The sequence below is a fragment of the Malaya genurostris genome, chromosome 3, assembly GCF_030247185.1.
Source record: "Malaya genurostris strain Urasoe2022 chromosome 3, Malgen_1.1, whole genome shotgun sequence".
NCBI lineage: Eukaryota > Metazoa > Arthropoda > Insecta > Diptera > Culicidae > Malaya > Malaya genurostris.
Genome location: NC_080572.1, coordinates 175,830,042 through 175,857,804, shown reverse-complemented (window position 1 = coordinate 175,857,804; position 27,763 = coordinate 175,830,042). Strand labels below are relative to the sequence as shown.

General features: G+C 39.8%; 1 protein-coding gene across 7 annotated transcripts in view; it reads left to right on the top strand.

Moving 5' to 3' along the window:
* Window positions 1-27,763, top strand: part of LOC131434739 (protein furry) — a 433,830-nt gene that overhangs the window by 145,859 nt on the left and 260,208 nt on the right. For all 7 annotated transcript variants that reach the window (XM_058601810.1, XM_058601816.1, XM_058601814.1 and 4 more), the window contains one exon: window positions 2,827-2,981. In XM_058601810.1, the coding sequence (XP_058457793.1) occupies window positions 2,827-2,981 (155 nt within the window). The remainder of the gene's footprint in view (window positions 1-2,826; window positions 2,982-27,763) is intronic.

Genomic DNA, 27,763 nt, shown 5'->3' with positions numbered 1-27,763 from the left:
TTTTTCACGGAAGAGAAACAAGTAGGATTACTGGGATGAAGAACTGTGAAGTAACCAGCTGAGAGTTGATTATGAAGTATTTTACCATTACTGTTATTTTGCCTACAATTCCACTGGACATGCTTAGCATTTAAGTCCCCTATTACGAAAAATTTCGATCGATATCTTGTAAGTTTTTGCAAATCGCCTTTAAAGAAATTTAATTGTTCGCCGGTGCATTGGAATGGGAAATATGCTCCAGCGATGAAATAAATTCCATGAATGGTTTCAACTTCGATTCCCAAGCTTTCAATAACTTTAGTATTGAAAGAAGGTAAAATTCGATGTTTAATTTGCCGTTGGACAAAAATGGCAACTCCACCACCCATTCCAGTAAACCTGTCAAATCGATGAACCACATAATGTGGATTACTTTTCAATTTTACATTTGGTTTAAGAAAAGTTTCTGTCACAATGGCAATATGAATTTTGTGAACTTTGAGAAAATTATAAAATTCATCTTCACTCGATTTCAAAGATCGAGCATTCCAATTTAAAATATTCAAATAATTATTTAACATCACTGTTAAATTTTAAATTCATTATAATATTATTTGCAAATTTCCATCCGATTTGAAATGCTTCAAAAAGTGATGAAGTCGAATTCATTTGGATGATCATTTGAAAAAGTTGATCTTGTAGGTAGATCATTTTATTTTCAGTTATATCGCCTAAATCGACTTCATTTAAAGAAGCGAATGGCATTGAAGGAATATTTGTAGGTAGACTGCCATTAGAAGAAGATGATTGGGCCGGTCTACCTATTAATAAATTGTTTTCGTTAGAAGAAGATTATTTACATTAGAAGAAATAGGTGATAGATTTCTACCTAATATACCAGCATAACTGACATTAGAAGAAGATGATGACGAGGTCGATCTACCTGTCAATAAATTGTTTTCGTTAGAAGACGAATTGGCAGGCGTACCTGTTTTTTGTTTCGAAGAAATCAGTGCCTTAGAAGAATTAGGCGTGGCATTTGTAACGGTTTTTTGATTTTCAGGTATGTTCTGTAAATTTAAGATCGTTGATTTGACTTGTTGTCGAAGCGAACGAGCGTTTAAAATTTTTTCCCTGACAGGACATTTCAAATAATTGGATTTATGATTTCCATTGCAATTTGAACATGAAAATTTATCAGTGGTTTCATTCATTGGACAAACGTCTTTCGAATGCGATTTACCACAATTCAAACACCGTACATCCATATGACAATTTTTGGTTCCATGACCGAAGCCTTGGCAACGACGACATTGCGTTAAGTTTGCAATACGATTATGCCGTTTATAATGTTCCCAATGAATTTTAATGTGGGAAATGAAACGTACTTTTTCTAAAGTTTTCAAATTGTTTACATCACTTCGATTGAAGTGTATTAGGTAAAGTTCATGGGAAATACCAGAGCGTGGTTTAGAAGTACCATTCGCTTTTTTTTTTCATAAGTATTACTTGGGAAGGGGCAAAACCAAGCAATTCTTTTAGTTCATTTTTAATTTCATCATTACTTTGATCATTTGATAATCCTTTCAAAACAGCCTTGAAGAATCTGTCTGATTTTATATCATATGAATAATATTTATGAAGTTTCTCGGACAAATATCGAATAAGTCGTTCGTAATCTTCCAATCCATCCACCAAGACTCGACATTCTCCTCTTCGTCCGATTTGAAATGAGACTTTTACTTCCGGGAGAAAAGTAGAAAGCTCAGTACGGAATGCTTTGAAGTCGGAAATCATCACCGTCACTGGTGACATAGATTGATGTTTCTTCCCAGAACGACAAGCGTCCATTTTGGGAATTTTTGAAGAATTTTCTTCTATGTCGCTACAATCGGATTCAGGAAGAATCTCGTAAATATTGTTAGACGGCATAGGATCAACGGAAGGGAAATCCGTCCGTTGTCTTTTATTTTTACATTCAGATTCTATAAGATCGTGAATGTTATTAGAAAAATGTTGAATAACGGATTGTGATTTATTCCGTATTGAATTATTTTTAGCCTTAGGCTTGTTGCCTTTCCGGTTGGACGCAGGCATTTTTGAAATTAATGAAATTTTAAATTAAATTTACTAGGCTAAATTAGTCTTCGATTAGACTCCTAGCTAGCCTTAAAAAAGGCTGATTAATATCTTAGTCACTCTAATATCACTCTTTGTATCACTTAGTCACTCTAATATCACTCTTTGTATCACTTAGTCACTTAGTTAGTGATTCAGGTAGCCTTGAAAAAGACTGAAGCCTTGAATCAATGAAACTCTAGGTAGCCAGAAAAAAATTCCAGGAGCCAAGAGCTATACGCGTGCGGTGCGAACGACTGTTCAACACCGACTGCAATCGTACACTTGTGAATAAACGGAGTTCGACGTTCGACGTTTGATGTTTATTTGAAGCCTAAAGAGGTGAAAGTGAATCTGAGTTTCTGAAAGTCATCTCCGAGAAATCCCCGTTAATTCATTTGTGATGTTATTTCGTAAAACCTAGTCAGTAGTGAACCATTAAAGGGTGCCACGAATAGCGAAATAGTGAAGTTAGAAGTGTTCACTGTGTAGCTACTGTTTATTTTCTGAATTTTTCAGTAGGAAACTTGGACACAACAGTTGTATACACACACTATTGAAATTAAAATCGAAACCCGCAGGCAGGAATTAATAAAAAAAGCATTCGAAGCACGGTTGGATATGAAATGAATTATATTTTTAACAGCTCCGTCAACATGTTTATATTAATATGAAATAGAAACTATCAGTATAAAATTGTATGAAATTGTTTATTCCTGTATGTTTCAGATATATGATCTCGCAAAGGAAACGGTAGTGCTGCTGCTCGAATCCAATCCAGACATCGGCCAATTACTCGAGTGGGTTATCGATCGTTGCTATACAGCTTGCCCTCGTGAGGCAGACGCTTGCTTTCTTGCTCTAGCTGTCATCTTCAGTGCCCGGTAAGTTTATTGTATCCAATACATAATCAAACATCATCAAATGTGATGGATGCTTGATGACCGAAAGTATTTTCAGAGCAATATTAACCAGCCAAATATTATATAAAAAATTCGAAAATCGCAACCGGATTGTTTGTTATTAATTGTTCTGTAAGTTACACCTATATTGATAGCAGTCTTTATTCGTACTCGAAAAGTAGTATCGAATCGCATCAAATAAATATAAAATCTATCACAGTAGATTACCTTCTTTTTAGTTATACGAATGCGTTGATTTGGAATGACAGAACTTTTCCATACCAATTTATGTGTCGGAAGTTATGAATAAATCTTTCATTCGTTTAACTGTACAAAGTTTTGATGTTCGCTCGTCAATTTGACATCCTTCGAAAGTGATATGCTGCATCATTCTTCTTCCAGAAGATAGTACCTAATATCGATTATGTGCTTTGAAACGTTGCTTACTAGATGGAGTTTTATTGCATTGGATTAGTTGACAGTATGAATTGATTATTCGAGAGTTGTTGCAAGTAACTTATGAGATGATTTTGATTATTGTGAATATGCTTCTTAGAATGCTTATACATTTTGATTTCCTAAGAAAACAATAATTTACGCATTCCGATTTATGGGCGCTTAGACAAGAGCAGCGCTGTTTTCATCAAAGGCCATAAAAATTTAATTGCTTCAAAAAGCAATTTTACCCATCCTTTGGGATAGAAATGAAAAAAAAAACAATGCAAAGTATGATAAGTACTGAAAGACATTGCCGTTTCAACCTTCCGAGCGAACGGACGTGATTTGGATTTACTGCGAAAGCATTGAAAACCAGTTGTGTGTGTGTGATAAAGTGGTCGGACGTTCGAAACGATATTGTGTTATAGACAATAGTGCTTTTTCCTCTGAGAGGTTTTTTTCGCATTATATAATAGAACAGTGCCTTATTGTGAGCGGTGAATCGAAACGGTACCGTTAGCCGGTTATTGTTTCGCCGATCAAGGCCAAGTGTGCGGATTGTAAACAAGCGGCCATTGTGTGAGGATAATAAATAAGTGTGCTTTTTCCTCTCGGAGGTTTTTTGCACATCATCAAAGCGGCGATACGCCGACCGACGAAGACCAGCTTGGTGTCCCCCGTTGGATCTTAAGTTAAGTACCGTTACTTCGATTATTCGTTTTTGACCATTATATTTCCCCCCGAATTACTTGTTTCTGCGCGGAAGTAGTTCCGCGACATGTCTAATTTAAGTCCTGGCCCCCCCGCTCCCGATGTTCAAATGGAGACTTCCCTTGTCTGTAAAATGTCCCGCATAAAGAGCTATCCTGATGGGCTCGCACTACCGGCCGGGCCTTACGCGGTCTATTTCCGGACCAAATCAAGAGAAAAAAAATTAAATATTTTAAAAATATCGCGAGACCTGTTTTCGCGATATAATACTATAAAAAGTATTGATAGAATACGGCCAGACAAGCTCAGGGTCCTGTTTACCAGCTCTAAACAGGCTAATGAGCTTGTTCAAAAGGATCCCTTTACGCAGGAGTACCGCGTCTACGTGCCCGCTCGCGAAGTAGAAATCGACGGTGTGGTCACCGATTCGAGTTTGACTTGCGAGGATATTCTTAAGTACGGGGCGGGTTGTTTTAAAGACCCCTCACTTAAGAATGTCAAGATACTGGATTGCAAGCGATTGCATTCAGTATCGATCGCAGGGGATGGAACAAAGTCTTATCCCCAATCAGACTCTTATCGTGTGACCTTCGCCGGCACTGCTTTGCCCAACTACATCCTCTTGGACCGGGTTCGTTTGCCTGTTCGTTTATTTGTACCCCGGATAATGAATTGTACCAATTGCAAACAACTGGGGCATACAGCTACCCATTGCAGCAATAAGCCACGTTGTGCTAACTGTGGGGAAGCTCATGCGGACGGCTCTTGCGGTAAGGATGCTGAAAAGTGTCTCTACTGTAAGGAGGGTCCACATGACCTCTCTGATTGTCCCGCTTACAAACTGCGAGGTGATCGAATGAAGCGTTCCCTAAAGGAGCACTCCAAGCGTTCCTTCGCAGAGATGCTTAAAAGTGCCACCCCTCCTAAACAGACAACGAATCCATATGCCTGCTTGTCGACTGACGAGAGCGATTCTGACGACCCTTTGGAAGGTCCATCTTCAGCGGTCCCTCATAGCTGTAGGAAAAGAATGAATAAATCTTCTCATAAGCTACCTAGTAAGGGTTCGAAGGTGTCTTCCGAAGGGCTTCGAAAAGTTACAGCTAACGGGAATCGGGAAAAATCACCGAAGCAAAAAGCTCCTGGTCTCGGAAAGCTCAATTCCGAGATGGAATTCCCACCACTTCCAGGGACTACAAAATCCCCAAGCGTCCCTAAAAATCCACCAGAGAACCAACTAGGTGCTGGACTTATCAAGTTTTCTGATGTTGTGGACTGGATTTTTACAACTTTCAATATTTCAGACCCTCTTAGAAGCATTTTAATTGCTTTCATGCCTACAGTAAAAACATATTTGAAGCAGTTGACTGTAAATTGGCCCCTTCTTTCAGCGATTGTATCTTTCGATGGCTAAATCATCCACCGAGGTCACGGATCTAATCACTGTTTTACAGTGGAATTGTAGAAGTATTATCCCAAAAATAGATTCATTTAAATTTCTAGTAAATAATCTGAAATGTGACGCATTTGCATTGTGCGAAACTTGGTTAACTTCTGAAATACCCTTAAACTCCCACGATTTTAACATTATTCGCCTGGATCGAGATGATCCCTACGGAGGAGTACTTTTAGGGATCAAAAAGTGCTATTCTTTTTATCGAATTAACCTCCCCTCGATACCAGGTATTGAAGTTGTCGCATGTCATGTTACAATCAAAGGTAAGGACCTTTGTATTGCTTCCATCTACATTCCCCCTAGAGCCTTGGTTGGGCATCGGCGGCTCAGTAATATCATAGAGCTCCTTCCCGCACCGACGTTGGTTTTAGGAGACTTTAACTCACACGGTACGGGATGGGGTTGTCTTCACGACGATAACAGATCAGCTATGATCCATGATATTTGCGACAACTTCAATATGACAATCTTGAATACGGGAGAAATGACACGGATTCCTGCACCACCAGCAAGACCAAGTGCGCTGGATTTATCCCTTTGCTCGACATCGCTACGGTTGGATTGCACGTGGGAGGTAATTCCTGATCCCCACGGTAGCGATCACCTACCGATCGTAATATCAATCACCAGCGGCTCAAAACCATCGAAGACAATCAATGTTTCGTACGACCTCACACGAAATATTGATTGGAATAGCTATGCGACCTCGATATCTGAGAAACTTGAAAGAACTCAACAACTTCCTCCGGAGGAAGAGTACACGTTTTTGGCTGGCTTGATTCTCGACACCGCGACTCAAGCTCAGACGAAACGTGTACCCGGCGCGAAAACTAACATCCGTCCTCCCAACCCGTGGTGGGACAAAGAGTGCACAAATTTAAACGCGGAGAGAGCCTCCGCGTATAAAATATTCAGAAAAAATGGAACACCTGATAATTACCGGAATTACGCGGCGTTAGACGTTAAAACTAAGAACTTGATTAGAGCCAAGAAACGCGGTTACTGGCGTCGGTTTATAGACGGCTTAACGAAAGAAACATCTATGAGCACTCTTTGGAACACAGCCCGACGAATGCGCAATCATAACACCACGAATGAAAGCGAGGAATATTCCAACCGCTGGATATTCGATTTCGCTAAAAAAGTATGCCCAGACTCTGTACCGGAACAGAAGATCACCCGCGCCGCGACACCAAACACAAACGAAACACCGTTTTCGATGGTAGAGCTCTCACTTGCACTCTTGTCATGTAACAATAAAGCCCCGGGATTAGACAGAATAAAATTCAACTTGTTGAAAAATCTGCCTGACCCCGCCAAAAGGCGCTTGTTGAGTTTATTCAATAAGTTCCTTGAGGGCAACATTGTTCCACATGACTGGAGACAAGTGAAAGTGATCGCCATTCAAAAACCAGGAAAATCAGCCACCGATCACAATTCGTATCGACCGATTGCTATGCTTTCCTGTATCCGGAAATTGTTCGAAAAAATGATTCTCTTCCGTCTAGACAATTGGGTCGAAACTAATGGCTTACTTTCAGATACACAATTTGGTTTCCGCAGAGGCAAAGGAACGAACGATTGTTTGGCGTTGCTCTCAACCGAAATTCAAATGGCATTTGCTCGTAAGGAACAAATGGCGTCAGTTTTCCTAGACATCAAGGGGGCTTTTGACTCAGTTTCCATAAACATCCTATCTGAGAAGCTGCATCAGCATGGTCTTTCGCCAGTTTTGAACGACTTTTTACATAATCTATTGTCTGAGAAACACATGTATTTCGCGCATGGTGATTTGTCGACAATACGATTCAGTTACATGGGTCTTCCTCAGGGCTCATGCTTAAGCCCCCTTTTATACAATTTTTACGTAAACGACATCGATAAATGTATCAACACATCTTGCACGCTAAGACAACTTGCCGATGACAGCGTTGTGTCTATTATAGGACCCAAAGCTGCCGATCTGCAAGGGCCGTTACAAGATACTCTTGCCAACTTATCCACATGGGCTCTTCAAATGGGTATCGAGTTCTCTACGGAGAAAACTGAGCTGGTTGTATTTTCAAGGAAGCGAGAACCAGCACAACTACAGCTTCAACTAGGGGGTGAAAACATAGCTCAGGTCTTCACATTTAAATATCTCGGGGTCTGGTTCGACTCCAAAGGCACATGGGGATGTCACATTAGGTATATGAAACGAAAATGCCAACAAAGAATCAACTTTCTTCGTACAATAACCGGATCGTGGTGGGGTGCCCATCCAGGAGACCTGATCAGGCTGTACCAAACAACGATATTGTCCGTGATGGAATACGGATGCTTTTGCTTCCGATCCGCGGCGAACACTCATTTCATCAAGCTGGAAAGAATTCAGTATCGTTGTTTGCGTATTGCCTTGGGTTGCATGCAATCGACTCATACGATGAGCCTCGAAGTGCTGGCGGGCGTTCTCCCATTGAAAAACCGGTTCTGGGATCTCTCATATCGTTTACTCATTCGATGCGACATTTTGAATCCTCTGGTGATTGAAAATTTCGAAAGGTTAGTTGAGCTCAATTCTCAAACCCGTTTTATGTCCTTGTATTTTGATTACATGGCTCAGAATATTAATCCTTCTTCGTTTGTTTCCAACCGTGCTCATTTCTTGGATACTTCTGATTCTACTGTGTTTTTCGATACTTCCATGAGAGAAGAGATTCGTGGAATTCCGGATCACGTGCGCCCTCAAGTGGCCCCAAATATTTTTTATAATAAATTTAGAACAGTCAACTGTGAAAAGGTGTTTTACACTGACGGATCAAACATCAACGAGTCCACAGGCTTCGGTATCTTCAATCAAAACATCACCGCTTCGTACAAACTCAGTGATCCGGCTTCAGTTTACGTCGCAGAATTAGCTGCTATTCAGTACACCCTCGAGATCATTGAAACCTCGCCCAAAGACCATTACTTCATTGTCACGGACAGTCTAAGCTCAATAGAAGCTCTCCGGGCAATGAAGCCAGGAAAGTACCCCCCTTATTTTCTGGGGAAAATACGGGAACTCTTGAGAACTTTATCTGAACGGTCTTATTCAATATCGTTAGTCTGGGTCCCTTCGCATTGTTCCATTCCGGGAAATGAAAAGGCAGACTCATTGGCTAAGGTGGGCGCATTAGAAGGTGATATTTATGAAAGACCAATCTGCTTCAATGAATTTTTCAGTATTTCTCGTCAGAAAACTCTCGAAAGTTGGCAAACTTCATGGACGAATGACGAACTGGGACGATGGCTACACTCCATTATTCCTAAGGTATCAACGAAACCGTGGTTCAAGGGGATGAACGTGAGTCGTGATTTCATTCGCGTTATGTCACGGCTCATGTCAAATCACTATACATTCAACGCACATCTCCGGCGTATCGGGATCGTGGAGAACGGGCTCTGCACCTGTGGCGACGGTTATCAGGACATCGAGCATGTCGTGTGGTCGTGCGTAGAGTATCGCGACGCCAGGTCGAAGCTACTGGAATCCCTCAGGGCCCGAGGTAGACCGCCTGAAGTTCCGGTTCGGGATGTGTTGGCGAGTCGGGATAGCTCATATATGCTTCTGATATACGAGTTTCTCAAACACATTAATATACAAGTGTAATCTGTTACATCTGGCTTAGAAAGTTCCTCCTATTTATCGACGTTGTTTCAACTGTGGCTAGGAATAATCTTCACCTGCAGGTTCGACACTAACTTCCGCCGATTATCCCGATTCCTCATCTGTCCACCATCTTCATCGGAACTAACAAGATCTTTGTGCTGTCACTAACCTTTTCGCTTCCCCGCTCCCCGTCTCTTCACCATCTCGATGTCAACTAATTAGATCTCTGTCGTTTTAGTCATTTCATTCCCATATCCCCTTTTTACTACGTTTTCCGCAATATTTACTTCGCTATTTTTTTTTTTTCATTTTCTTCTGTAACAACACCATCATCGCCCACGGAAACTTACCAACAGCATGCGGGCCACCCGCCGGGTATTCGTAACCTGGGGGTGTTTCCCGCGGACCCACACGGACCGAAGAATGCGGCCAACATGAACATTCACCAACGCCATATGGAAGACTCTCATGAAATATTCAATTCACCGGCCACTGCCGATCACCAGCTGAAGGCTGGATCTGCCAAAGTCAACCATTGCGACCCAAATATGACATTACTCAATGATACAACCCTAGTTTTAAGTTAGTCGTAAATTAGAATTAGTAGAAGCCCTTGGCATCTTAGAGCTTAAGCAGTGTGCCTTAAACATTATATTCTTGAATAAAAAAAAAAAAGTACTGAAAGACTACATGAGCTCTTTTGTTTATCACATAAATTTGCATAAAAAGAAAGGTATGGTTCAGAAAAACCAGACGTGCACGGAAAAGTCAGCGATCGCAAAACAACTAAAATGTTGGTTGTTTTTCAGATTTTGTTTGGGTCAAATTTGGTACAACTAAACGATTGCTGTTTTAACTAAACTATTTTGAACTTGTGGTATGATAAAACATGGTCAATAATTGGATTTATGATTTCTATCGTAATTACACGGAGAAACCCCACCTCACAAAATTGCACTGTTACAATTTTAGTTTCTCGTTAGCTTACATATCTGTTGATTTTTCCACAATCGTAACCTAAAGTGAACTACTACACTACTACTAGCCAATTGACAGGGCTGAGAACTTAAAACTATAACTAGATTTCGGATGTTACTCTCTGAAAAAGTTTTTTCCCAACTTATGGAAATCTTCTTTTACGTTCCCAGTGTATAATAAAGGTTACAAAAAAGACGTGAACAATTACCGTGACATCACATCACTTAGTGCAGTTCCTTAACTGTTTGAAAAGGTTATTCTGACACCGATTTTCAACCACTGCAAGCAATATATTGTCGACACTCAACGTGGCTCTTCTGTCTTCGATATCATAAACCACAATATAACAATTGCTAAACTGGAAAGACTTGGATTCGGCTCTAACATCGAGTTTATGTTTCCAACGAGTTTATAGCTTTGTCCGGAATTCCGCAGGGTAGCCATCTAGAGGCTTTAATGTTTTTACTGTACTTCAACTTTACTCTAGAGAACCCTCGTCTATCGATTGCTGATGACGTTAAGATCTACTATCACATTCGAAGCCCAGTAGATGCAGGTTATCTACAATGACAGCGTCGCCGAGTGGTGTAAAGTAAACTGTATGGTTGGTTTCTTTCTCGATGAGCAACTGACATTCAAGCAACACATCAGCTATATCGTTTCTACAGCTTCTCGCAATTTAGGATTTTTAATGAGGGTGGCTAAACATTTTACAGACGTGTACTCTGTATTGCTCACTTGTTCGTTCATTCCTGGAGTAATGTTCTGTCATTTGGAACCCTTACTACATAAACGGACCTCATAAAATCGGATCGATACAACGCAGATTCTTTCACTTCGCTCTACGGCGCTTACCGTAGAACAATCCTCACCAACTACCAAGCTACGAAAGTCGCGGGTTACTAATCGGTCTCGATACACTACAAGTTCGTCGAGATGTTGCACGCGCTTTATTGATAGCAGATGTTTTGACCGATAATATTGACTGCCCTGCTTTACTCCGCGAAATAAATATCAACGTCCGACCCCGTGCTCTTCGCAACAGTGCATTTTTTCTACTTCCTTTACGACGAACTAACTTCGGAACCAACAATGCTATTATTGGCTTGCAGAGATCATTCAATCGCGTTTTATTGAGATTTGACTTCAATCTATCACGCAGTAGGATACTTGTACTTTTTTGTATATTACTAGAAATTATCATTAGGGCCATATTGTGTCTGTTGTTTGTACCTAAATAAATAGATACTTAGGCAAAATTACGTTTTTCAAAATGTCTTCATTCATGGAAAATTTTCGAAAAAAGTTCTTCCATAACTTCGATTTCTAGTCTCCCAAATATAAATTGTATTTAATTACATTACATTATGACATATTCCGAAGAGAATAACTGTTAAAGATTATTTATTGCAATAGGTATTTCAGTTTAAATAACTGAATAATTGGTGAAAATAAAGAAACTACTAATGTTTTGGTTATTCTGCGATCGCGGGCTTTTCCGTGTAGAATTTGACAATTTTTCAGTGGTTTTATTCATTGGTCAGATGTCTGTAGAATGCGACGAGGAGCTTTAAAAGTACTTTTTCTAATATTTTCAAACTGTTCTTCTCTTCGATAAAAGTGTATTAGATAAAGTTCCTGGAAGATTCCAGAGCCTGGTTTATTAATGTCATTCACTCTATACTACTTAATTTATTGTTCATTTCATCAGTATGTTGATCATTTGTTTAACCTTTCACAAATATATTTTCTAATTTGACGGATATTCAGGATTAAGCTTCAAGCTCCATTTCACAGTGAAAAATCAGGAAATATAGGAATTGTTTTGATTTCAAATTTTTTGACAGCACAAAATCTAGATCAAGATTCCTTGTTTCGACCTTTCTTCTGTTGTAAATTAGTTTACTGAAACTTATAGATTACACTTTATTTACAATTATCGTGGTCAAATTAAACGATGGTCCGTGAAATTCTGTTTTCATAAAAATAAAATATCACAATAAACTGAGCCATCATGTCCGGCAGATGGTCACCGTAAAATCACCGTCTTGTATCACTTACTTTTCGGACAGAATTTTTTTTCCGTTGTAGGCACTTGCAACCAGGGATGGCCATTGGGGTGTGTTCTTTTAAGCGTATTGATATCATTTCCATTGTTTTATGAGCAAAGTTAACTAAAAGGTTCCTTTACGGCTTGTGAACGACTCAGTGGAGCGTTTATTTTACGAGCTGCCTGGTAGTTTATGCGAACTAGATGAAATTTATTTACCCCAGTTGATTTAACTTGCACAGCCTTTTGCTACTCTCAGTAGGAATTCATTATTAACCTGAATTATTGACCTGCCATGCGAATGGTGTATAGAACGCTAGTAGTGAAAAACCACGGATGAATTCAGATATGCAACAGCAAGGCAATATTTGATGGATTGAGAAATAAATTCTCAATGAAGGCAAGGAATTAATAATTTTGAGTAGTTCCGAAACTGCAAATTATCAATGATGAAAATAAACATTTAGCAATAAAAATGATAGGGCCGAGCACATACTTTTTTACGGCAGGCATTGGAGGTCAAATGATAATAAGATTTATTTGTTCATAATTTCTCTCTATTGATAATCCATTGGTATTGGACTGACTGGTGTTTTCTGCCGCAAAATGAGAATGAAATAATTTCTCTCAATTTACAATCGTTCAACATTCTTACGTAATGTAAATTGACTCCCAAAGAATGTAATTATTCAATAAAACTCCCATCAGTGGCAATAAAGCACTTATTTCGAGACCAAAAATGACTGCATGTCGGAATCGACAGCAGTTGGGTCGCGTTGGTCTGTTTTCTGTCGTAACATTCGTCTTCACAGACGCAGTAATGTTATAGGAATGTCTCGCTCAACTAATACATAGTTTGGGAATGAAAGAACAAAACGAAATCGACCTAACAATCTTGTGTCACTATGGCTTTGTATGCAAGAAGAAGAGGAAGAGTAGAGTAATTAGTATGATATATTAAAAAAAATCACAATTGTAGTTTTCTAAAATGGTTGGTATAAGCGAAGTGAAATTTAGCGCCAGTGATTGTTATACTTGTTATGCTTGGTGTTATCAACTAGTTATAGTGTTATGAATTTAGTTTTAACTGCTAGTTTTAATTGTAGTGTTAAGCCTAAATGTTTCTCTTGGATCATTGTAATCTGTTGATACAAATGATTTTTTTTCCATAAATACGTTTATTTCTTAAGGAAATTTACATATGTTTTTCTTCGCCGTAGCATCACTTTTACACATTCTGTCAAATTTTGACGCATATCGTAAGATTAGTTTTTGTTTGGCGTCTATACAAAGAACTTGAAACATTTTCAAATTTTGTGTTGCAAATGGATTTAAGTGTTCCGAAACGTTGAAAATGTTAGAAAAGGCCTTTGGTGAATCGTGTCTAGGAAAAACACAGGCATACGAGTGGTATAAACGCTTCAAAGGTGGTCGTACAAGCTTGGATAATGATGAGATCCCTGGCCGCCCAACAACATCTGTTACTGAAGAAAACATTGAATCGGCGAAGCAAATCGTATTGCAAAATCGTTCTGTACCGATTAGAGAGATTGCTGTGTTGTTGGGCATCTCTTATGGATCAGCCGAACACATTTTATCTGATGTTTTGGGTTTGAAACGCGTCGCTTCTCGGCTGGTGCCAAAAAAGCTGAATTTCATTCAAAAACAGCGTCGTGTTGATGTGGCCAAAGAGATTTCCAACGCAGATAGTGACCCCACATTCATCGAATGCATCATAACTGGTGATGAGGTGGCGAATGGCGCTTCGAAGGCGAGCCGAAACCATTCATTATAAAAATAGCCACACGAAAATTTTTCAACTTCTTTGTATAGACCGATTGGACCTTCTTCACCGATTGGACAAGCGCGGGAATTTTAAAATGAAAATTTCAGTTCTTTTTTTATCATAAGGTATAATACTAATATAGTCACAACGATGTGAGTTTAATAAAAAATATTCCTCGTATTTTTAAATATCATATTATGATACAAATGATGAGGAGGTTTTATGCCTGCTGGAGAGAGATTGCCAAATTTCATCTCCACCGCGCTTTTCCCTGCTCCACAAACGTTTCAGTTGCTGATGTGCATAGTTAATACCTTCTCAACGGTATTAACGAATCGCGCAAAATGCAAATTGATTTGATACTGATTCTTGTTCTTCCTTGTTCCGTACAGTGGACAACGATTTTCAGTTGTCTACTGTACGAGGTGAACGGCGCCTAAAATATACCCGCAGAAGATCATCTCACTGGTGTGCACAGTTACTTTCTCTACGGCATTATCGAACTGAACAGGATGCAGGGCGGTTTGATAATGATTCTTGTTTTATGTGTGCGATTTTCTCAAATACATTGAAATGCTTATTTAAGCATTCAATTTGGTGTAATTGCTTGTTTTGCTATTATTCCGCAATTCAGAGATCCCGATATCTACAACGTAGTCCAGTCCATTATCAAAATAGTGACTCTGGTTGTTATGAACATTGAACAGTAACAGCTGATATAGATAGTTTCGAGAGGTTATACATCTTTCATTAATATTCAGTTCATATTGCTTTGAGTATTTCTTAAAAAATCCTTGTTTTTCACTGTGTTAACTGTGAGAAGTTTTGTGTTATCTAAGCAGCAGTTGGGCGAAGTTTTCCGTTTCAATTGGAAGAAAAGTGCAGCTGAAGCGCATCAAATGCTTGTGGATGTTTATGGTAATAATGCTCCAACTGATTAATTATGTAGTGAATGGTTTCGATGTTTCAAGAATGGAGATTTCAGCGTTGAAGACAGGCCTCGCTCTGGGCAACCAAAAAAAATTCGAAGACAGACAGTTGGAGGCATTCGCTCTTGTTCTGAATAACGTCGCATCGTTTTTAAGATCGTATTTCATTTGTATTCCTAATAACGCTAGCAAAATCAAAGGTAGCTAGGACTCGAACGAACCACATTCGATCGAAAAATCAATACGTCGTTATTCAGAATAAGGGTGACTACTCGATGAAGATCCGAGTCAAACGTAAGAGAAGATTGCAGAATCATTGGAAGTGACTCAACAAGCAGTTTCTGTATGAATAGAATCCATGAGAATGATTCAAAAGCAAGGCGATTGGGTGCCTTATGAGCTGAAACCAAGAGCATTAAAAGGCAATTTTTCATTTGCGAGCAGCTGATTTAAAGGCAACAAAAAGGGATTTCTTACATCGAATTGTTACTGCGGCTGAAAAATGTATATTCTATGATAACACCGAAAAGATAAGAAAAAAACGCCACGCTATGCCCGGTCAATTGTTGCCATCGACCCAAAGTCGAATATTTATGAATTACGAGAAAAACTACCGGAATACAAGCAAAGACATAATAAAATTATACTTCTGCATGACAACGCTCGGCCTCACGTCGCAAAAGTCGTGAAAAAAAGGAAACGCTTAAGTGGGATATTTTGTCGCACCAGCCGTATTCTTCTGATATTACTCCTTCTGATTACTGGTTGTTCCGAAGGATGCTGCACGATCTGGTTTTTGAGAAGTTTTTGTAATTTTTAGTGAATTCAGTGAAAATGCAAGAAAAACTTGACTTTTGTGCGATATTTAAAAAAAAATCGATTATAAAATGTACAAACTTAGTAAAATTCTTCGGTTTATTTTATTGTCATTCCTTAATTTAAATAAATTTTAAGTTTAGTCACTAGATTTCAAAATTATTGTGCTATTGTTTTAGTATTGAAAATTCGGCTCATGTGGGTGACAAATTTAAGTATTCTATTAAGGTTTTTTAGCTCTTAATTTAAACCTAACGAATATCACTTTAAGCTCTTTTGTTGGTCGGAGACAAGAGCATAAAAAGACATTTTTTGTATGATTTTAGTATCACATTTTTTTTACCTCGCACCCCTATATAGAAAACAAAGACGTAGTCCTACTTCAAAAAAGTATTTAAATTCTTAAAAAAAGTATTTTATAATCACTCATGCAGATGACCTACTCAACTTAGAAAGTAGGTTCAGTTGATGATGATGATGATCTAAAGCTTTGTTTCCTGATTTTTTTATAAATGACGTATTTACTTCATACACCGAAAACAGAAGATGATAGCCAGACACTGTGCTGCAAAATCTTCCATTATTCTTCCAAATATTGATTTTATTTGAAATATCTGTGGAGCGTGAACAAGATAAAAAATATAGTTTACCTCAAGAAGAACAGCTCTCCGAATAGAGTCATAAGCTTCTATGTTTTTATTTATATAGCAGAAACTCATTTCAAGCAACTTTAGCACCCTGAACGAAACCCCAATCGCACAGTAAATCTTTCGAGTTCATCATTTTTTTCCATTTCCTTTACAGGAGGGTATCGATTTACCATTATGCGGGTATCCGGCGGCCTCCGTCAGAAGTGCTGCCGTTTGGGTCGGATCCCTCTTCTGGATGAGATCGATTTGATTATTGATTATTGAATTTTATACCTTTTTTAAACCTTGCCAATCGGTATATAATTTATTTTGCCCTTAGGACGGTTACTGATAGTCTGTATATCATTAAATATGTACTAGACATCACCATTCCATTGAAAGAGATAACTTTGATGCGTGAAACTAGTGCGTGTTATGATTCGACACTTATTTTAGGTCTATTCAAAAACAGGAAATATAAAACCAGGTATTTCTTGGATTTTGTTTGGCGTTAGAATGAAGTAATTCATTCAAAACAATGTATTTTCATAAAAATGCAAATTTTTACCAACGGTGTTTGAATGTGCTCGCATACATTCCTTCAATTTGTTGCTGATGGAAAGCTTGATATTGCACCCGCAACAGCTACACGGAACGACCGAAATTAGCTCTGCGCCTAATTCGTATTACTGTTTTTAAATTAGTTGATTTTAACAACAAAATTTCCAAAATAACTATAAAATTAGTTAAAATTTAGAATTTACTTTTTTTTCGGTAGTAGTGTGCCATCTAGTGGCTAGTAGTCATTATGGTGTTAACGAGCGCCATATAGCTGCTAATTGCAGAAAACAATTCAACCATTTATGTTGGTTGAAAACAACGTTTTATTTCTCTAATTCAACTAAAAAATTAGTTGAATGGATATGAAGCGTGCCTTAGCTAAGAAATGACAGCACGTTTAATTGGTGAATTCAACTAGAAAAAATAGCCATTTCAACAAATATTTTATTATTATTAAGAGAATTAGAATTAAAAAATCTAAATTAGCAAAAGTAAGATTTTTTTAGTTGTCTCAAAAAATAACTAACTAAAATCAGAAAATCAACTATTTTTTTCGCCAAAATGCTAATTTCGGTCTTTCCGTGTAATTACTTGTTTCTGCTCGAATTTATCAGGATTTAAGAAACATCATCCCGTCCCGTAGCATATAAAACAACTGAACTCGTTCTTGCGACTTTCGAGTGTGTGTCCTGACCACTAGATTCTGTTTCATTGTTCTGCTCGATTGTTTATCTGTACGGAATGACCATTTTTTCTCAACAGATAACACTCTTTCTGTGGCCGATCCGCTTGAAACATAATCCTCAACATTTGTTTTCAACTTATTGGGATAATTTCAAATTGACCACGTCGGGATTTCTTTGTGTGTGTGCCGAATTAATTCTCTATTCTCGTCTTCTAAGGAGTGTATCGAAAATAAGCTATCCACAAATTTTTCTTTCAAATTATGATAAAAAACGATATTTTATTCCAACTAGAAATTGATCCTTTATTGTACGAGGTTAAACTTGAGCATAAAGAAAACCGGATGAAATTTAAGTTATTCCTTCACGAATTTTCGAACTTTTGATCGAACGCTCTTCATCAAGTTCCGGACAAGTGTTGCATCGCATTTTTTGACGCTTGAGCCCAAATTTTTTTGAACTCCTGCATGTTCCCAGCTGCCTAACCAGTCTTCTTGAAGACCCTCTTCACGATTGCTCAGTAACGTTCGATGGGTCGAAGCCGAGGCCAATTGTGTGGATTGATATTTTTCTCAACGAAATGTATACCCTTTTCCGCAAGCCAATTAAGAGTGGTTTTGGCATAGTGAGCCGACGCCAAATCCAGCCAAAACAGTGGAGGTGTACTGTGCTTGTTATAGAAAGGCAGTAATCTCTTCTGGAGACACTCAGATCGATAGATTTCTGCATTTATAGTTCCGGTAGTTTAAAAAATGGTTGACTTCAAACCACAGGAACATATTGCTTGCCATACCAGTACCTTTCGATCGAATTTCTCCACTTGAATCGACCTGTGCGCATCGCTCACATCCTCCCTAACGACGACAGTAAAGTATTGTGGACCTGGAAGGCGTTTTGAGTCCTCTTTTACATAAGTCTCATCGTCCATCAAAACGCATGCATCCGGACCCTGCAAAAGACGCGAATGCAATTTCCGGGCTCTTGTTGCTGCTTGCTTCTTCTGTTTTACACTTTGTTCCGAGATTTTCTGCTTCTTGTAGGTCTTTAGGTGATTTCGCCTCTTGATACGCTGGATAATTCCGACACTCGTTCCTGCTGTTTTGGCAAAATCATGTATTGACATTGATTTGTTCTTCATGATTAGAGATACAACTTTCTAGTCATGTTTCGGGTTGGAAGATCCGGGTTTTCTGCCTCTTCCTGGTAGTTCATCCAAGGAATAATGTTCCCCAAACATATTCATTATGTTTTTAACACTGGCATGATGAATTCCAAACCGCTTCGCCAATTTTCGCATAGTAATACCCTTCTCACTTAGCCATGTGTCCAGAACCTCAATTTTCACTTCCTTTTCAACACGCGATGTTTTGAAAACGCAGAATTTCAACCGCATAAACAAGTAAAGAATCGAAAGCTGACAGCCAAACGCACAGCATGCTGCGATCTGAGCATAAAAAACCATCACAAATACATGCGTACAACACAAATGTATGTGGATAGCTTATTTTCGATACACTCCTTATTCAACTTGAAATTTCAAGTTTCGATATGAAATTAGTACCGCTTTAATACGTGAACTTTAGTTCATCGCTAGGGAAATTTTGTAGCTCAATACATATACTGCATGATTTTTAGCGCGATCTAGAAAAACTGTAAACGTTTACATTGGAATCTTGTTTGCTGATAAATGGTTATTTCATTAATGTTTTATCAGTTTCGGGCCAGCAGTTCAGAGTATAAGGCGCTTGTCTAATAAGACTCATAAAACGTATTTTGCTTTATACATCGAGTTAAGGTGAAATGAACGGTTGAAATCAAAAATCGAATAAGTGCAACTTAGTTTGGAAAACCCGTTTAAGTATTTTTGAATGCAAAAACCGGATAAAAACATTGAGAGCAAAAACCGGACATGGATTTTGCAATGCAAGAATCGTTTAAAAACTTCTTTTTTTGCAAGAACCGAACAGAAAAACCTTGAATGCAAAAACCGGACAAAAAGTTAACCGGTTCTTCCAAAACAAATGTTTTTAAACGATTCTTGCATTGCAAAATCCATGTCCGGTTTTTGCTCTCAATGTTTTTATCCAGTTTTTGCATTCAAAAATATTTGAACGGGTTTTCCAAACTAAGTTGCACTTATCCGACTTTTGCATTCAGTCGTTCAAATGTAGTCCCAAAAAAATGCGCGCAAAATTATAACCTCTTGATTCGAACGAATCGTCGCACAAAGCATAACAGGTAAAACCGACACATAGAAGCCAGGAATATTTTCAGTGATTGAGTGCAGTGAGCTAACAATACGTTCTGTTGGCTTGTAAATGAGACTCTGATTCATTCGTGATGGATTTGTGAATATTACAGAATTTGAATATATCCTAATTCAAACTTTATTATTATTGATTAGTATTACACTAGAACTATGAACCATTAGTATTCATAATTGACAAACATGAGGTTATATGTAGATGTGTTGAATAATATGCTCACAATGTATATGCCTGAGTTTAGTAGCAAGCATAGATTCTGCTTCTAAAGAACGATTGAAAGCAAGAAAACTTTAAAGTATTTTTGGTATTTTTACCAGTACCAAATAGAAATTCTTCGCATGAGATAGCGTGGATGAATTTCATTATCGATTAAAAAGCTGTTGAAATATTGGGAGTAAAAATTAATTCAGTCTGTTTTTTGGGGTCAAAAATACATTTAATTCACAATAAAAAGAATTTAAAGATTAATCAAACTATCGTCCATCGCTAGTATTTATCATCTTGCGGGCAATTTTCGAATTCCATCTCGAAAACATGTCTCGTCTTTTGAGGTGATCCAAGTTTTAAACCAATTTCCAATTTCTGCGAAAAAAGTAAACCGAGGACCTGCCAGATCGTGCTGCATCCGTCGAAACAACTAGTAATCAGAAAGAGCAACATCAGGAGAATACGTGGGGGTGCGGTGAAATGTCCCATTTGAGCGTTTCCAAATATTTTTTTCACGACTTTTGTGACATGAGACCCAGAATTGTCATACAGGAGAATAATTTTATCATGTCTTTGTTTGTTTTTCGGTCGTTTTTCCCATGATGCACGGTTCAAACGCATCAATTGCAGTCTATACCGATTGCCCATTATACTAACATTATCGCCTGGTTGTAGCAGCTTATAGTCCCACCAGATGCACAAAATGACCTCCGAACTATGAACATTCGGCTTTGATGTTGTGGTTTGAAACTATCGACATCAACTGCTACTGTCCAATATTCATACAGCCAGAGCCATCTTTTGAAAACGGACTGAACTAAGTTGTACTCCCAATAAGAAATTGCTGGACATAGACTAGACTAAGGAGTGTATCGAAAATAAGCTATCCACATACATTTGTGTTGTACGCATGTATTTGTGATGGTTTTTTATGCTCAGGTCACAGAATGCTGTGCGTTTGGCTGTCAGCTTTCGTTTGTTTACTTGTTTGTGCGGTTGAAATTCTGCGTTTTCAAAATATCGCGTATTGAAAAGGAAGTGAAAATTAAGGTTTTGGACACATGGCTAAGTGAGAAGGGTATTACTTTGCGAAAATTGGCGAAGCGGTTTGGAATTCATCATGCCAGTGTTAAAACCATCATTAATAAGTTTGGGGAACACTATTCCTTGGATGAGTTACCAGGAAGAGGCTGAAAACCCGGTTCTTTCAACCCAAAACTGGACCAGAAAGTGGTATCTTCAATCATGAAGAGCAAATCAATGTCAATACGTAATTTGGCCAAAAAAGCAGGAACGAATGTCGAAATGATCCAGCGTATCAAGAGGCGAAATCACCTGAAGACCTACAAGAAACAGAAAATCTCGAAACAAAGTGTAGAACAGAAGAAGCGAGCAGCAACAAGGACCCAGATATTCATTGCCGTTTCAACCTTCCGAGTGAACGGACGTGCTTTGTGTTTACTGCGAAAGCGTTGAAAACCAGTGCCGTGTGTGATAAAGTGACCGGACGATCAAAACTTGATCGCTATTGTGTAATAGACAATAGTGCTTTTTCCTGTGAGAGGTTTTATGCACATTATATACTGAAGCAGTGTATTGTTGTGAGCGGACGATCGAAACAGTACCGTTAGCCGGTGATTGTTCGATCGATCAAAACAGGCCCAGCGGTGTACGTGATATCACTGTGCGGATTACAAAAGAGTGTGCTTTTTCCTCTCGGAGGTTTTTTGCACACCATCGCAGCGGCGATACGCCGATCGACGAGGGCTAGGCCTTGGTGGCCCCCGTTGGATTTAAGTTAAGTAATATTATTTAGTTTTTTTCCTTCCTGCATTCGATTGTTCTATTTCTCCCCGATTCATTTATTTCTGCGCGGAAGTAGTTCCGCTATGCCTAATTTAAATGCTGACCCCCCCGTTCCCGATGATCAAATGGAGACTTCCCTTGATTGTAAAAAGTCTCGCATAAAGAGCTATCCGGATGGGCTCGCACTACCGGCCGGTCCTTATGCGGTCTATTTCCGGACCAAATCGAAAGAAAAAAAATTAAATATTTTAAAAATATCGCGGGACCTGTCCTCGCGATACAATACTATAAAAAGTTTTGATAAGATACGTCCAGACAAGCTCAGGGTCCTGTTTACCAGTTCAAAACAGGCTAATGAGCTCGTTCAAAATGATCCTTTTACGCGGGAGTACCGCGTCTACGTGCCAGCTCGCGAAGTAGAAATCGACGGTGTGGTCACCGATTCGAGTTTGACTTGCGAGGACGTTCTTAAGTACGGGGCGGGTTGTTTTAAAGACCCCTCACTTAAGAATGTCAAGATACTGGATTGCAAGCGATTGCATTCAGTATCGATCGCCGGGGATGGAACAAAGTCCTATCCCCAATCAGACTCTTATCGTGTGACCTTCGCCGGTTCTGCTTTGCCCAACTACATCCTCTTGGACCGGGTTCGTTTGCCTGTTCGCCTATTCGTACCCCGAGTAATGAACTGTACTAATTGCAAACAACTGGGGCATACAGCTACCCATTGCAGCAATAAGCCACGTTGTGCTAACTGTGGGGAAGCTCATGCGGACGGCTCTTGCGGTAAGGATGCTGAAAAGTGTCTCTACTGTAAGGAGGGTCCGCATGACCTCTCTGATTGTCCCGCTTACAAACTGCGAGGTGATCGAATGAAGCGTTCCCTAAAGGAGCACTCCAAGCGTTCTTTCGCAGAGATGCTTAAAAGTGCCACCCCTCCTAAACAGACAACGAACCCATATGCCTGCTTGTCAACTGACGAGAGCGATTCTGACGACCCTTTGGAAGGTCCATCTTCGGCGGTCCCTCATAGCAATAGGAAAAGAATAAATAAATCCTCTCATAAGCTACCTAGTAAGGGTTCGAGAGTGTCTTCCGAAGGGCTTCGAAAAGTTACAGCTAACGGGAATCGGGACACAACACCGAAGCAAAAAGCTCCTGGTCTCGGAAAACTCAATTCCGAGATGGAATTCCCACGACTTCCCGGGACTACAAAATCCCCAAGCGTCCCAGAAAATCTACCAGAGAACCAACTAGGTGCTGGACTTATCAAGTTCTCTGATGTTGTGGACTGGATTTTTACAACTTTCAATATTTCAGACCCTCTTAGAAGCATTTTAATTGCTTTCATGCCAACAGTAAAAACATATTTGAAGCAGTTGACTGCAAATTGGCCCCTTCTCTCAGCGATTGTATCCTTCGATGGCTAAATCATCCACCGAGGTCACGGATCTAATCACTGTTTTACAGTGGAATTGCAGAAGTATCATCCCAAAAATAGATTCTTTTAAATTTCTAGTGAATAATCTGAAATGTGACGCATTTGCATTGTGCGAAACTTGGCTAACTTCTGAAATATCCTTAAACTTCCACGATTTTAACATTATTCGCCTGGATCGAGATGATCCCTATGGAGGAGTACTTTTAGGGATCAAAAAGTGCTATTCTTTTTATCGAATTAACCTCCCCTCGATACCAGGTATTGAAGTTGTCGCATGTCATGTTACAATCAAAGGTAAGGACCTTTGTATTGCTTCCATCTACATTCCCCCTAGAGCCTTGGTTGGGCATCGGCGGCTCAGTAATATCATAGAGCTCCTTCCCGCACCGACGTTGGTTTTAGGAGACTTTAACTCACACGGTACGGGATGGGGCTGTCTTCACGACGATAACAGATCAGCTATGATCCATGATATTTGCGACAACTTCAATATGACAATCTTGAATACGGGAGAAATGACACGGATTCCTGCACCACCAGCAAGACCAAGTGCGCTGGATTTATCCCTTTGCTCGACATCGCTACGGTTGGATTGCACGTGGGAGGTAATTCCTGATCCCCACGGTAGTGATCATCTACCGATCGTAATATCAATCACCAGCGGCTTAAAACCATCGAAGACAATCAATGTTTCGTATGACCTCACACGAAATATTGATTGGAATAGCTATGCGACCTCGATATCTGAGAAACTTGAAAGAACTCAACAACTTCCTCCGGAGGAAGAGTACACGTTTTTGGCTGGCTTGATTCTCGATACTGCGATTCAAGCTCAGACGAAACGTGTACCCGGCGCAAAAACTAACATCCGTCCTCCCAACCCGTGGTGGGACAAAGAGTGCACAAATTTAAACGCGGAGAGAGCCTCCGCGTATAAAAAATTCAGAAAAAATGGAACACCTGATAATTACCGGAATTACGCGGCGTTAGACGTTAAAACTAAGAACTTGATTAGAGCCAAGAAACGCGGTTACTGGCGTCGGTTTATAGACGGCTTAACAAAAGAAACATCTATGAGCACTCTTTGGAACACAGCCCGACGAATGCGCAATCATAACACCACGAATGAAAGCGAGGAATACTCCAACCGCTGGATATTCGATTTCGCTAAAAAAGTATGCCCAGACTCTGTTCCGGAACAGAAGATCACCCGCGCCGCGACACCAAATTCAAACGAATCACCGTTTTCGATGGTAGAGCTCTCACTTGCACTTTTGTCATGTAACAATAAAGCCCCGGGATTAGACAGAATAAAATTCAACTTGTTGAAAAATCTGCCTGACCCCGCCAAAAGGCGCTTGCTGAATTTATTCAACAAGTTCCTCACGGGTAATATTGTCCCACACGACTGGAGACAAGTCAGAGTTATCGCCATTCAAAAACCAGGGAAACCAGCCTCCGATCACAATTCGTATCGGCCGATTGCTATGCTTTCCTGTATCCGGAAATTGTTCGAAAAAATGATTCTGTTTCGTCTAGACAATTGGGTCGAAACTAATGGTTTACTTTCAGATACACAATTTGGTTTCCGCAGGGGCAAAGGAACGAACGATTGTCTTGCGTTGCTCTCAACAGAAATTCAAATGGCATTTGCTCGTAAAGAACAAATGGCGTCAGTTTTCCTAGACATTAAGGGGGCTTTTGACTCAGTTTCTATAAATATCCTATCTGAGAAGTTGCATCAGCATGGTCTTTCGCCAGTTTTGAACAACTTTTTACATAATCTATTATCTGAGAAACACATGTACTTTGCGCATGGTGATTTGTCGACAATACGATTCAGCTACATGGGTCTTCCTCAGGGCTCATGCTTAAGCCCCCTTTTATACAATTTTTACGTAAGTAATATCGATGAATGTATCAACACATCTTGCACGCTAAGACAACTTGCCGACGACAGCGTTGTGTCTATTATAGGACCCAAAGCTGCCGATCTCCAAGGACCATTACAAGATACTCTCGACAACTTATCATCATGGGCTCTTCAAATGGGTATCGAGTTCTCTACGGAGAAAACTGAGCTGGTTGTATTTTCGAGGAAGCGAGAACCAGCACAATTACAGCTTCAACTAGGGGGTGAAACCATAGCTCAGGCCTTCACATTTAAATATCTCGGGGTCTGGTTCGACTCCAAAGGCACCTGGGGATGTCACATTAGGTATCTGAAACAAAAATGCCAGCAGAGAATCAACTTTCTTCGTACAATAACCGGATCATGGTGGGGTGCCCACCCAGGAGACCTGATCAGGTTGTATCAAACAACGATATTGTCCGTGATGGAATACGGATGCTTCTGCTTCCGATCAGTGGCGAACACTCATTTCATCAAGCTGGAAAGAATTCAGTATCGTTGTTTGCGTATTTCCTTGGGTTGCATGCAATCGACTCATACGATGAGCCTCGAAGTGCTGGCGGGCGTTCTTCCACTGAAAAACCGGTTCTGGGATCTCTCATATCGTTTGCTCATTCGATGCGACATTCTGAATCCTCTGGTGATTGAAAACTTCGAAAGGTTAGTTGAGCTTAACTCTCAAACCCGTTTTATGTCCTTGTATTTTGATTACATGGCTCAGAATATTAATCCTTCTTCGTTTGTTTCCAACCGTGCTCATTTCTTGGATACTTCTGATTCTACTGTGTTTTTCGACACATCCATGAGAGAAGAAATTCGTGGAATTCCGGATCACGTGCGCCCTCAAGTGGCCCCAAATATTTTTTATAATAAATTTAGAACAGTCAACTGTGAAAAGGTGTTTTACACTGACGGATCAAACATCAACGAGTCCACAGGCTTCGGCATCTTCAATCAAAACATCACCGCTTCTTACAAACTCAGTGATCCGGCTTCAGTTTACGTCGCAGAATTAGCTGCTATTCAGTACACCCTCGAGATCATTGAAACCATGCCCAAAGACCATTACTTCATTGTCACGGACAGTCTAAGTTCAATAGAAGCTCTCCGGGCAATGAAGCCAGGAAAGTATCCCCCATATTTCCTGGGGAAAATACGGGAACATTTGAGAACTTTATCTGAACGGTCTTATTTAATATCGTTAGTCTGGGTCCCTTCGCATTGTTCCATTTCGGGCAATGAAAAGGCAGACTTATTGGCTAAAGTGGGCGCACTGGAAGGTGATATTTATGAAAGACCAATCTGCTTCAATGAATTTTTCAGTATTTCTCGTCAGAAAACTCTCGAAAGTTGGCAAACTTCATGGACGAATGACGAACTGGGACGATGGCTACACTCCATTATCCCTAAGGTATCGACGAAACCTTGGTTCAAGGGGATGAACATGAGTCGTGATTTCATTCGCGTTATGTCACGGCTCATGTCAAATCACTATACATTCAACGCACATCTCCGGCGTATCGGGATCGTGGAGAACGGGCTCTGCACCTGTGGCGACGGTTATCAGGACATCGAGCATGTCGTGTGGTCGTGCGTAGAGTATCGTGACGCCAGGTCGAAGCTACTGGAATCCCTCAGGGCCCGAGGTAGACCGCCTGAGGTGCCGGTTCGGGATGTGTTGGCGAGTCGGGATAGTTCATATATGCTTCTCATATACCAGTACCTTAAACACATTGATATACAAGTGTAATGTGTTATTCCTCGCTCAGAAAGTATAATCTCCACCTACAGGTTCGACACTAACATCCGCCCGATTCTCTCGATCCCCGTCCCTGTCCACCATCTTCATTGGAACTAACAAGATCTTTTTTTTGTCACTAACTTTTTCGTTCCCCATTCCCTGTTTTTTCACCATCTCGATGGCAACTAATTAGATCTCTGTCGTTTTCAAACATTTTGTTCCCACACCCCTTTTTTACCCCGTTTCCCACAATATTTACTTCTTTTTTTTTCATTCTCTTCCGTAACATCACCATCACCGGAAGACCGCTCCAGTCAATGACCAGCATGCGGGCCACCCGCCGGGCCTTCGTAGCCTGGGGGTGTTTCCAGCGGACCCACACGGACCGAAGGATGCGGCCAACATGGATATTCGCCATTTGGAAGACCCTCACCCAATATTCAATTCACCTCGCCTGCTGAAAGCTGAATTGTCGAGAATCCGCTACCCCGATACTACATTACATAATGATACTATTCTAGTTTTAAATTAGTCGTAATTAAGATTAGTAAATACCCTTGGCATCTTAGAGCTTAAGCAGTGTGCCTTAATATTATAATATATTATTGAATAAAAAAAAAAAAAAAGGACCCAGATATTGTATTCGCGTCTTTTGCAGTGTCCGGATGCATGCGTTTTGATGGACGATGAGACTTACGTAAAGGAGGACTCAAAAACCCTTC